Genomic DNA, 13,223 nt, shown 5'->3' on the forward strand with positions numbered 1-13,223 from the left:
ACTAGAAATTCAACAAATATCATTAAACCAAAATTCTCCGTTTTTTCTTTTATCATAACTATCATTGTTGTTGTTGTTAGCTGCCATTAAGTCAATCCTGACTCATAGCAACCCCATGTACAACAGAACAAAACACTGCCCAGTCCTCCACCATCCTTACAATCCTTGTTATGCCTATTGTTGCAGCCGATGTGGGAATTAATCTCATTGAGGGTCTTCCTCTTCTTCGCTGGCCCTCTGCTTTACCACGCATGATGTCCATCTCCACGGACTGATCTCTCCCGATAACATGTCCAAAGTATGTGAGATGTAGTCTCGCCATCCTTGTTTCTAAGGAGCATTCTGGCTGTACTTCTTCCAAAACAGATTTGTTCCTTCTTTTGGCAGTCCATGGTACGTTCAGTATTTTTTGCCAACATCACAATTCAGAGGCGGCAATTCTCCAGTCTTCCTTATTCATTGTCCTGCTTCGCATGCATATGAGACAACTGAAAAACACCATGGCCTGGGCCAGGCGCACCTTAGTCTTCAAGGTGACATCTTTGCTTTTCAACACTTTAAAGAGGTTTTTTGCAGCAGATTTGCCCAATGCAATGCGTCTTTTGATTTCTCAACTGTGGCTTCCATGGGTGTTGATTGTGGATCCAAGTAAAATGAAATCCTTGACAACTTGAATCTTTTCTCCATTTATCATGATGTTGCTTATTGGTCCAGTTGTAAGGGTTTTTGTTTTCTTTATGTTAAGGTGTAATCCATACTGAAGGCTATGGTCTTTGATCTTCATCAGTCAGTGCTTCAAGTCCTCTTCACTTTCAGCAACCAAGGTTGTGTCATCTGCATAACGCAGGTTGTTAATGAGTCTTCCTCCAACCTGATGCTCCGTACTTCCTCATATAGTTCAGACTCTCGGATTATAAAGTATCATAACGTACACTTTTTGAATTGTGCTAAAGTAATATTGAACACTAAGTTCCACGGATGAAACACCAATTCTGAAACAAACTAACAAAAAATTTACATCAAAAGTAGAAATGATGGTTAGTGAATCTCCATCAAAGGGGCAGAACATCTGTCAGCAGAGGTATCAATTCAGTAAAATCTCTTTTTCTACTACTACTTTCTCTTAGGAAATGAAGTCGAAAGTGAAGTAAGACAGTTGATGTCATGATTCAGAGATCTAAGTACTTAAGTAACTTACTTCCTAAAGAATAAAAGCCTAAAATTTTTCCATATTTTTAAGCTAATTTATTGAAGAGGCTGCTCAAAATCCCAAATAGTTCTGCCGAGAAAGTATATTGGGGCCCTGGTGGTAGAGTTGTTTTTTGGGTGGTACAGTGGTTAAGAGCTACGGAGAGCTGTAGCAGCTAACCAAAAGGTCAGCAGTTCAAATCCCCCAGCCACTCCTTGGAAACCCTATGAGGCAATTCTACTCTGTCCTACAGGGTTGCTCTGAGTCAGAATAGACTCAATAGCAATGGGTTTGTTTGTTTGTTTGTTTTTTAGTAAGCATACTGATTATTAAAAGTGAGCCAACATTTTATTTAAGCATGTGTGCTCAATAAAACTCTTTACTATTCTCAAAAATGCCTCTATTTCTCACTGATGCTTGAAAGTGTTTTTAAGGGTATCCGTTTTTTTTTTATGCATAGATTACATATATCATATAATATTATATATATATATATATATATCCCAATCAACTCGACAGCAACAGATATGCATAGATTAAGCCTTTGGGTAGCACAAACTGTTAAGTACTCAGCTACTAACCAAAAGTTTGACAGTTCAGATCTACCCAGAGTTACCTCAGCAGAAAGGCCTGGTAATCTGCTTCCAAATGGTCACAGTGATGAAAACATTACAGAGCACAGCTCTACTCTGCAACACACGAGGTCGCCATGAATCAGAATTGACTCAATGGCAACTGGTACGGAATAGCAGGCACAGGTTAGGAGTACCCAGGTGGTGCTGCTAACCAAAAGGCTCGAGTTTGAGCCCACCCAGAGGCACCTCAGAAGAAAGCCATGCTGATCTACTTCCAAAAAATCAGCCACTGAAAACCCCACGGAGCACAGCTCTACTCTGACACACATGCATCACCAAGAATCAGAATCAACACCCGGCAACTGGGACACATAAACTGTGGAAAACCATGTCCATGGAAACTCTGTGTGTTATTTTGAAGAAAGGCCAATACTCCCTTAAATGTTTGCTACAAATAGACCAAGAAAACCAAACCCATTGCTGTCGAGTCAATTCCAACCCACAGTGACCCTACAGGACAGAATAGAACTGCCCCCACAAGGTTTCCAAGACTATAATCTTCATGGGAGCAGAATGCCACATCTTTCTCCTGTGGAGCAGCTGGTGGATTCGAACCACAGACCTTTCCTTTAGCATCCAAGTGCTTAACCACTGCACCACCAGGGCTCCTTTTGCTATGAATAAAAAAAAAAACTCATTGTCATCAAGTCAGACTCATAGCGACCCTGTAAGACAGAGTAGAACTATCTCATAGGGTTTCCAAGAAGCAGCTGGTAGATTCATACTACTGACCTTTTGGTTAACGGCCAAGCTCTTAGCCACTATGCCGCCAGGCCTCCGCCTTGCTACAAATAACCACCTGCAAATAATAGGGTTGGCTCACTAATTCAATAAAGAATCCAACCGTCATTGAGATGCAACATAGTTTGCCTCCCAAAGAAACCTAATCTTTGTTCAATCTCAGTTCCTTAATTTAAATTACAAAAAGAAAACGTAATAGAATCAGAGGACTAAGAGCATTTTCTTTAGAAACAATCACCCTGTGTCCAGGCACTAAACCGTAACATTCAAATTATTAATTTTTAATCCTAGTATTCCCTAGGGAGATTACTAACATCTACCTTGGCAGCCTATTCTAATTTGGTTGTGCTAACTCTTATGAAGTTTTTATACATTTTCTAAATGCTTCCCTCTAGAAATGTTAGCCAATTTTCTCTTGTTCTATTTTCTGGGAAGATGAATTTTGGAAAGAATATTGGTTTAGAGGCAAGAAAGCTGGATTCTAAACTCACCCTTACTGCTTACATCTATGTGACATTTGTCATTGTTGTTCTTAGTTGCCATGGAGTCAATTCCAACTCATGGAGACCTCAGGGTTCAGAGCAGAACCACTCCATACGGGTTTCAAGCTGTGACCTTTCAGAAGCAGATCACCAGGCCCATCTTCTGAGGTGGCTTTGGGTGGGTTAGAACGATCAACCTTCAGCTAATGTGGCATTTAACCATTTGCACTACACAGGGACTCCATCTATCCAACATTAGAAGCCATTTAGCATCTCTTGATCTTCGTTTTCCAACCTTTAAATTAAGATTATTTCTATAATCTTCTCCCCTATCATATTCTATGGTGGTCTAATAATAGGTTTTATATTATTCAGGCTTCAGATTGTGATGAGCCTAAAGGACATCCAGATCCAAAGACCTCTTTACAACTCACCTTTGAATCCAGCTCCAAATCTTTAGGTCCGTAATTCCTCACTCTACCACCCAACCCAGTATTTCTCAAAGATTCTTTAGTATATCCAAAAACCCATTGCCACTGAGTAGATCTGGAATCATGGCGACCCATGTTACAGCATAGAACTGCTCCATAGGGCCTTCTTGGACATAATCTTAACAGAAGCAGATCATCGGACCTTTCTTTCACTTTTCTGCTGGGTGAGTTCTAACCGCTAACCTTTAGGTTAGCGGTCAAGCGCAAACTATTTGCACCACCTAGGGACCTACCTACCTTTAGCATACAGTAGCTGGAACTTTCTGACCCCTAATGTATTTGAAAGGTACAGATGAGACAAGCTCTTGACAGTTTGGGGCTATAAAAACACTAGGTAATGCTACTTCAACAGCCACAAATACCTGACCAAGAGAAGATCCTACGGAGAGAAAGAGAAAGCAGAGACTAGGAGATTGATAAATGCATCAGTGAAAGAGGCATCTAGAAGAGAGACCCAGAAAGGGGTGAGCCAGCAGTGAAGCGATGGACATAGGAGGTAGGAACAGCTTTAGGGAGGTAAGGAAACGGAAAGAGACTAACTATATAAAACAATTGCAATTATGAATCTGTATCAATTACACACCTAACTGAAAGGAATGCTCATTGCATTAATAATATCACTATACCTAGCAAGCAATTATGCAACAGATGTTAAGATCTCAGCTGTAAAACTGAGACATTCTGATAGACTTACTGATCTTTTCAAACGTGCTTTCTAAATATGCCTCAATATTCAGTGATGTCCAGTTCAGTGCGGCCAAGCCAGATTGGAGAGTTTCATCCACTTTAGCTAAATGAGGGGCCATCAGTTGCTCAATGGTGGGAGGCATTTTTGACTTTACTCTCTGATATTCAGCCAGCATCATCTGAAATTAAACAAAGGTTAAATAATCAATTAATATCACGTTTCTAGTACCTAATAATATCTCATTTTTTATACAAAAGATATTTTTATTTACAGTCATGCTATAGGGCTCTAATAGGAGTCTAGTAGACACAGTGAATAAAACAGAGTAAGAGCAGAAGACAGGAAATCTCTCCATAAATACAAATCCCTAATCCAATAAAACACAACTGAGGATGAAGGAAGAAGAATTCAAGAATGGGAATTTCTCACTTCCTACTTGCATTTGAACTGGACAAATAACCTTAAGTTTGGCAGTTCTAATTCACCCAGCAGCTCAGTGGAAAAAAGGCCAGGTGATCGGTTATTGTAAAAAATCATAGGCAAGAAAACCCTATGGACGTGTTCTACTCTCTAATACATGGGGTTGTTAGGCCAGAATCAACTTGATGGTAAAGGATTTGGTTTGGTTTTTTTTAACCCAGCTTTTAGGGGAGAAAAGTTCTGAAGTCAAGTAAGTTTTCTAAATCATGTTAGCCTGTGCATCATGAAATTCATTTGTTCAACTTTGTATGTTGGTACAATTTGTTTCCTGCTCCTCTGGGCACCTCCTGCAGACCATGCATGGGTCACCAGAAGTCCACCTCAGCCCACTGCTGTATTATTCATTGAGTCTTAATGAAAGTTCCAAAGCACACCAGTCTTCTCCACAGGGAAAGAGTCAGGAACCACTGTTGATCTCAACTAATGTCATGGCTTCAAATATCATCCATACGTCAACAAACCAAAACCATACTCATTGCTGTCAAGTTGATTCCAACTCATAGTGGCCCTATAGGACAGAGAAGAATTGCCCCCTAGGGTTTCCAAGGAGTAGCTGGTGGATTCGAACTGCCAACCTTTTGGTGGTTAGCAGCCAAAATTTATACCTCCAGCATAGATCTCGTTCCTAAAGTCTATACTCATATATGCAAAGCCTACTCAATATCTCTACTTGGATACCTAATAGACATTTCAAACTTAACATGTCCAAAGCTGAAATTTTTATATTCCCACAAAACCTTCTCTGCCATCCCACCAAAGAACCAGACATGAGATTGAAGCCATTTTGGGTCTTCCAGACAAACTCTACTGGCTGAATACCACTAAGTAACCCTAGTCAATGCACACAGAAGAGAAGAATCACACAGTCAAGCCTTGCTCAAATTCTTTGCCCAGGAAATCATGAGACACGGTGAAATGGTTGTTAAGTCGCTAAGTTTTAGGCTGGTTTATTACATGTAACAGATATTGGAACAACAACTCTGTGCACAAAATTATCATTAGTAATTTTATATGCCTACAAATATTATTGTCTTAGTAAAAATATTATATTATTTGTAAATGTGTAGATTGACTAAGTAATTTTCCTAACATGCAAGAATAGAAAACGAATTTCAGCATGCTGACTAGTATTCTATGACACCATATTTGAGGACTGTCTATTGCCAATATTAAATTTTTAATATAACATGAAGTGGCAGAAAAACATCAGCCTAAGGGTCTGCATTCTGGTCCTACTTCTGTCACTTATTAACTGTGAGACCTTGATTAAGTTGTTTAACTTCTCTGAGCTGAGGTTTGTCATTTGTAAAAATAAAATAATAATATTCTGTCCTACTTACCTGAGATGGTTGCAGAAAAGATCAAAAGAGATAATGAACGTGAAAATGGTTTAAAATGTAAAGCACTATGCAAACACGTGACTTTATTAGTATTATCATGTCATGCTAATCTCTATGAATTTTAATAATGATTTCCATATTGTCAAACATCATGGTCATTCTCTGACCTCATCTTGCTCAACCTCTGGGAAACATTTGTCATTGGTGACCAGTCCCTTCCTCCTGAGGCTTTTCTTATTCTTGGCTTCAATAACACTTGGTTTCCCTCTACCTCAAAGGTCAGCCCTTTACTTCATCTGTATAGTCTTCTTCTATCAGACCTGTTAACATTGAAGCTACCCAAGATTTGCTGGTAGGCCCTTTACTCTTTATCTGTAGTCTCTCCCTAAGAGATTTCATCCAATTCAAAATTCTACCTCTAACTCTCACTTCTCCCCTGAACTCCAGGTTTACATATCCAAGTACACAGAGGACATCTCCACTTGCGTGTCTAAAAATCATCTTATACTTTAGATGGGTACTACTGATTCCCTCCTGACCCCTAAAATAAACTCATTCCAGTCTTTGTCATCTCAATAAATGTAACTTCTGCTCAGGGCCACTGCAAACTGTTGCACAAGGTGTACAGAATACAGTTCACACAGCAATCCACAGCAGTACTACTCAATCCATGAGTTATTCTTCACACTAAAGCACAGGACTGTCCTTGAGTGCTCTCTTAACCTGCCTGTTGGCATAACTCTAATTCTCTGATCTACACTGCTGCCATTCTAGTCCAAGCCACCATCAGCTCCACCCTGAACCTGTTCTGTAGCCTACAGACTGGCTGCCCACTGATACTCTTGTCCCCTTGAAATTCAACCTCCAACCGGCATCAAAAATAGTTTATATTATAAAAAATATCATGCCTTTTTTCTCCTGCTCAAAATCCTCCAATAGCTTCCCAGTGCACTCAAAAGAAAACCCAAACTTCTAACCTTAACCTATAAGATCTCTTATGACCTGGTTCCCGCCAAATCAACAGCCTCATTCCACGGCACTTTACCCCTCACTCACCCCACCCTAGTCATCCTGGTCACTTTCTGTCCATTGAACATGACACATGTAGTCCTAGCTTAGAACCTTCGTAGTTACTGTCCCTGCTGCAGGAATGGTCTGCCTGCAATGTCCACCTACCGGTCTCTTCACTGCATTCAAGTCTCAGCTCAAATATCCCTCTCCAGAGAGGCCTTTCCACTCAGTCTAAAGTATCTCTTTTATATTACTCAGTCTTTCTTTCCTCATAATTCTTATCAAAAGATTAACTCGTTTTTGTTTACCTGCTTATTCTCCCTAGAATGTGAATTTTATGAGAAAGAGAATCTTCTTAGTCTTGTTTACTGCTGATTCCCATTATACAGAATAATGCTCAACACACATAGTATGGGAATTAATAAATAAATCATGTGAAGACAATATTTAAAAAAAAAATTAAATCAACATAAGCATTGGCCATTTTTCTTGCCCTAAAAATATATACTTTATTTTTTGTTGCTATAAAACACATTAGTGGGGAAATGAGTAAATTCTGAATAAAACCAATAGGTTAAATAGTGATATTACACAGATGTTAGTTTCCTGACATTGATAATTGCATTGTGGTTATACAAGAGAATATCCTTGTTTCCTAGGATATGCACACTGAAGTATTTAGGGGTAAAGGGACATCATGTTGTTGTTGTTAGGTGCCGTCAAGTCGGTTCTGACTCATAGTAACCCTATGCACAACAGAACGAAACACTGCCCAGTCCTGTGCCATCCTCAAAATCATTGTTGTGCTTAAGCCCATTGTTGCAGCCACCATGTCAGTCCATCTCATTGAAGGTCTTCCTCTTTTTCACTGACCCTCTACTTTACTAAGCATGATGTCCTTCTGCAGGGACTGATCCTTCCTGATAACCTGTCCAAAGGGGCATCATGTCTACAACTTATTCTCAAAGAGTTCAGAAAAAATAATAACAACATGATGAAAAAGAGAGATGATAACATTTGTGGGATCTGGGGGGAAAATAATCAGGATTTCTTTTTACTATTTTTGTAACTCTTCTGCAAATATGAAATGATTCCCAAGTAAGATACGTATTTTTTTAACTCACTCTTGAGCTAGCCAGAAAAAGTACTATACCTTCATGTTACTGAAGTTCTTTTTGTATATGTCCCGTTTCTGGAAGAGGGCAGCAGCAAATGGAGAGACTTCCAGGCCCATCTGTGACATACACTCTGTTTCTCTAAATAAAGTTAATATCTGAGGGTCAAAGTTTACGAACAATTCCCCTGTGCCTGGTGCCTTCACCAATAAAGAAGCCTCAAGTCCTACGTGAATTTCTTCAATCTGTGGGAGGAAATCAACGTTATTACTATGAGAAAGTTCAAAGTGTACACAGGATATCTAGTTCAGCCATTTCTGGAAATGACGATTTTTAAGCATTCTTCCATGTAGTACAACCTCTCAAATCAAAGACAATGGGACCACTCGCTCTTCTCTTAAACTCACTTTTTTAAAAGGGCCTTCACGTTCTTGGTCATGATGTTGCAAGGTCAGTAAAATGTTGAGTCATGATTCTCTCCCACGCAACAAATTAAGTGGACACTTTCATAGAGGTAACTTTTCAAAAGCCACTTTGCAGCATGATACCTACATGCCTACTCATTTATTGTCCCTAAAAAAAGTTTTCATAAAACTTATTAAACTCAGTTTTCTGTTATCTAGAAAAGTAATGCCTACAACTATGGCGACATCACTGTTACTGGCCCGAAGACCCAAGGCTGAACAAGGAAAACGAGGTACCATTTTAGAGGGCTTGTAGGGTAAATTTTTTCCTTCTAAGTACCTCCTGCCGATCTACAAAAAAATACAAATATTTGGAGAGTATGAAATACAATACAATTTGATTAACCACCAGTACAACCAGAGAAAATTTAAAATTTTGTTTAATAGACATGCTGATGTTAACTGACACATTCAGGATCTCACTGAAAGAAAAAAATAAAGATGGGAAGGAATGCAGGAAGGAGGGAGGGAGGGACGGAGGGAGGGAAAAAGTGAGGGGAGATTAAGTAAAAACGGGTTTCTGTTATCTGGTGTACAGGTTTTTTTCAAAATTAACAATTATCTGTCTTTATGAACATATTAGATTCTTTGATTAATGGCCCACATTCAACAAAGCTTGCCTCATAAGATACCCACACACCCAACTTTCTATAGGGAATAACACTGTCAAATGCTAGAAGACGGTTTCCCATTGATTGGACAATGGAGATCTCTTTGCAGACCACAAGTCTGAAGACTCACTTGTTGAAGCCATGCCCTATGGTAGAGGACCTCAAACTCCAGGAGGACCTTGGCTATCCTGTTGTAACTGCGAATGATAGGTTTGGCCTCAGCCGTTTGTAGCACGGTCGGGTGCTGCTGGAAAAGCTGCATTGGTTGCTGAATTCTGTGGAAGAGCTGACGGGCCCACAAAATCTTCCCAGCGATAGGAGGCTGGTCTCGACCCAAAGGAGGATCGTATTTGTGCTTTGTATATAGCTTTGAAATCATGTCAATGTCAGCTCCATAGTTCTCAAGGATAAGCCGGTATTTGTCATCAATACCGAGATTAGGTATATTCAATCTGATTAAAAAAAAAAGTACAGACTTTAATGGGAAAGTGTCTAGCAATTTTATTAGAATTTATTTTAAAACATATGCCATTTGACCACTGGACTAAACCAAAAGCTAAGAAGTTTCCTGAACACAACCAAATACTTTGAGAGACCGTGTAGCAGGGGCAGGGGTCTGGGGACCATGGTTTCTGGGGGCACCTGGGTCAACTGGCATAACAAAGTTTATTAAGAAAATGTTCTGCATTCCACTTTGATGAGTGGCATCTGGGGTCTTAAAAGCTAGCCAGTGGCCCTTTAAGATGCATCAATTGGTCCCAACCTACCTGAAGCAAAGAAGAATGAAAAACACTAAACACACAAGGAAAAGCCCAAGAGACAAAAAGGGCCCCATAAACCAGAGACTACATCAGCCTGAGACCAAAAGAACTAGATGGTGCCTGGCTACCACCAACAACCACCCTGACAGGGAACACAACAAAGAGTCCCTGACAAAGCAGGAGAAAACTGGGGTGTGGAACTCAAATTCTAGTAAAAAGACCAGACTTCATGGTCTGACTGAGACTGGAGGAACCCCAGAAAACATGTCCCTTGGACTCTCTGTTAGCCCTGAACTAGAACCATTCCCAGAGCCAACTCTTCAGACAAAGAATAGACTGGACTATAAGACATAAAATGATACTCATAAAGAGTGTACTTCCTCGCTCAAGTAGACACATGAGACTAGATGGGCAGCTCCTGTCGGGAGGTGAGATGAGAAGGCAGAAGGGGATAGGAGCTGGTTGAATGGATACAGGAAATCTGGGGTGGAAAGGAGGAAGGTACAGTCACATTACAAGGATGGCAGATAGGGCCACATAACAAAGTATGTATAAATTTTTATATGAGAAACTAACGTACTGTAAATTTTCACCTAAAGCACAATTTAAAAAACAATGCTATTTCTGGAAGAGAATGAGCTATCTGTGTGTTGTACTAAAAGAATCAAAATAGTATCAATCCTTAAAATCTAAACAAAACTATTAATTCAGTGAGAATTTTTTCAAATTACTTAAATACTAGGAAATATTGCAGTCACAAGTTACTTCAAAGCTAATAGTGTTCTCTATTTGCGGAAGCAATACAAACTCTTAATCCTCTGAACAACTTAAACTGTGACCTTGTTACCCAGATTATCAAGAGCAGGTCTTTCCTTCCATTAGAATATGAAATAATAATAAAACAACATATGCTAAATGATGTTCATCTTATCCTTATTTCAGAAAATAGAGCTCAGAAAATGGTTTCAAATGTTTACCTTTCAAATTTCTTTAACATACTTAGAGCTTGATTTGTGTTTTGAATCTTTTCAAATGTTACATCCATGAACTTCTGCAACTCATTCTAAAATAAAATAAAATCTGATTAACAGCAATGAATTAGCATCGGAAAAGTTCTAATTAGCAATAAAATAAAGGAGCTCCCCATTCTTTACAAACATATATAACGTAGGGCAATATGTAACAGAGCACTTAAGCTTGAAAGACAAATGTCCAGAAGCCAGAAACAAAGAAGGACTTGAAAGTCAGGGCAGTAGTGAAAAGTTGGCACCATGACAGGCTTTGTGGGTATCAGGAAGATTCAGGCCATGGGGGTAGGCACTGGGGCTTTATCACCAATGTGGGTGAGGAGTTGTGAGGTCCTGACCTCAGGGCAGGAAGCCCTCCCTACAGAAAGCCAGAAGTGCTGCCCAACCCATGGAAAGGGGATTAAAGGACTCTGCCCATAGCTGGAGAAAGCTGCAAGGAGACTTGCCCCCTCCCAGAGCCATGAGTGAGAAAAAGGGACCACCCTAGAGCAAGGTCTCCATACACATTTTTCTGTAAAGGGGCGGATAATAAATATTTTTGGCTTTTCAAGACATAGGTGTCTTTCACAACTACTCAACTCTGCCATTGTAATACAAAAGCAGACATAGACAACACATAAACAAAAGGGCAGGGTTGGGTTTGCACATGAGGGCTGGATTAGGTCTTTGGGTCTAGTTTGCTAACTCCTGTCTTAGAGCAATTGAAATCTGTGCCAGCACCACATCTAGATAAGGGGTCCGAGTTTATACTACACATGAGGTAAAAGGGTCTAAACCAAGAAGTTAACATAAAAGCTGGTACGGGTGCTAAAATCTTGAGCTCCCCAGGAGAAGCCTCTGCAAAACCACTCTGCAGGACACATTCACAACCCAGGGCCGCAAGACTCCCACAAAAAATAATAATAATAATAATAACCCTTGAAGAAGATAAGCTCAAAAAATACTTGCAAACCACACGAGCAAATGAACCTTGAGGAAGAGGCAGCAGATGCCATAAACAGAATTAGTACCCCAAGTACTGGAGATGATAGAAGAGTCTGAAAAAGACTATAAAATAAGTGGGTTTAAACTTATTAAAGAATAAATTGAAAACAGAAAGCATAAAAAGAACGCCACAGTATAAGTGATTTTTTTTAAACAGAACTTCTACATGTAAAGCAAAAAATTCATAATTCAAGATACAGTGGATGCAGATTAGTTAGACCTAAAAATAAAATTAATGAACTGCAAGAGAGACCTAAGAAAAATCACACAGAATGCAGCAAAGAAACAAGGAAACAAGAAAAAAATGGTAAAATACAAAAAAGAGGTAAACAGACACCGAAGATAGTAAAGTCTACATATATCTGCTGGGAGTTCTGAAAGAACGTAAAATATTTCAAATAACAATGGCTGAGAACGTTCCATTATCAGAAAAAGACTTGCATCCTCATGTTTAGGAATCACATCAAAATCTGGAAAAGGGAAATTAAAAAAAGAAAACAAATCCACACCTGAAATTCACATAAAGAATACCAGAGATAAGGAGAAAAAAATAATGTTAAAAGCAATCAGAAAGGGGAAAAAACAGATTATAAAGAATTAACTATTAGATAACAAATATCACATTGACAACAATAGATGCCAAAAGTCAATGAACAAAATTTTTTAAGTACTGAAGGAAAATAACTTCCAAGCTAAAATCATATATACAGCCAGACTAACATTTAAGAGTGAAGACAAAATTAAGGCATATTTATGCAAATAAAGACTAGACAAGTTTGTCATTCATAAAACATTGCTGAAATAACCACTGAAGGATACACTTAAGAAAGAAAATGAACCCAAAAAAGAGAGAGGAATGCAAGATGCAATAGTAAGCAAAGAAACTGGTAAACATGTTCATGTTGATAAATCTAAAAACCCATTGCCATCAAGTGGATTCCAATTCATAGCAACCCTACAGATAAATCTAAGTAACTATTAATATCCAACAAAAACAGATAAAGATCTACTGTCATTATGTTTGAACCAGCCCCCAAAAGAGATTACTGTTATAGACATTATATTATATAAGCATTATATACTCCTATCAACTTTTGGGGATCAACTGATAGAAGTATATATCATTAAATTATTAAATGTGTCATTTTATAACTAAAAACTTGAATTCTAGAGACAGATTGGCACTAATCCCAACTCTACCAC

The 13,223-nt window shown here is 38.9% G+C and overlaps 1 protein-coding gene across 1 annotated transcript in view; it reads right to left on the reverse strand.

The window, feature by feature from the left end:
* DNAH5 (dynein axonemal heavy chain 5) overlaps window positions 1-13,223 on the reverse strand; it is a 280,971-nt gene that overhangs the window by 231,530 nt on the left and 36,218 nt on the right. Inside the window, exons 13-16 of the mRNA XM_064279684.1 lie at window positions 10,986-11,071; window positions 9,378-9,699; window positions 8,211-8,417; window positions 4,233-4,404 (exon numbers count right to left, since the gene is read on the reverse strand). Coding sequence (XP_064135754.1) covers window positions 4,233-4,404; window positions 8,211-8,417; window positions 9,378-9,699; window positions 10,986-11,071 — 787 coding nt within the window. The remainder of the gene's footprint in view (window positions 1-4,232; window positions 4,405-8,210; window positions 8,418-9,377; window positions 9,700-10,985; window positions 11,072-13,223) is intronic.

Source organism: Loxodonta africana, chromosome 2 (assembly GCF_030014295.1).
Source record: "Loxodonta africana isolate mLoxAfr1 chromosome 2, mLoxAfr1.hap2, whole genome shotgun sequence".
NCBI classification, from domain to species: domain Eukaryota; kingdom Metazoa; phylum Chordata; class Mammalia; order Proboscidea; family Elephantidae; genus Loxodonta; species Loxodonta africana.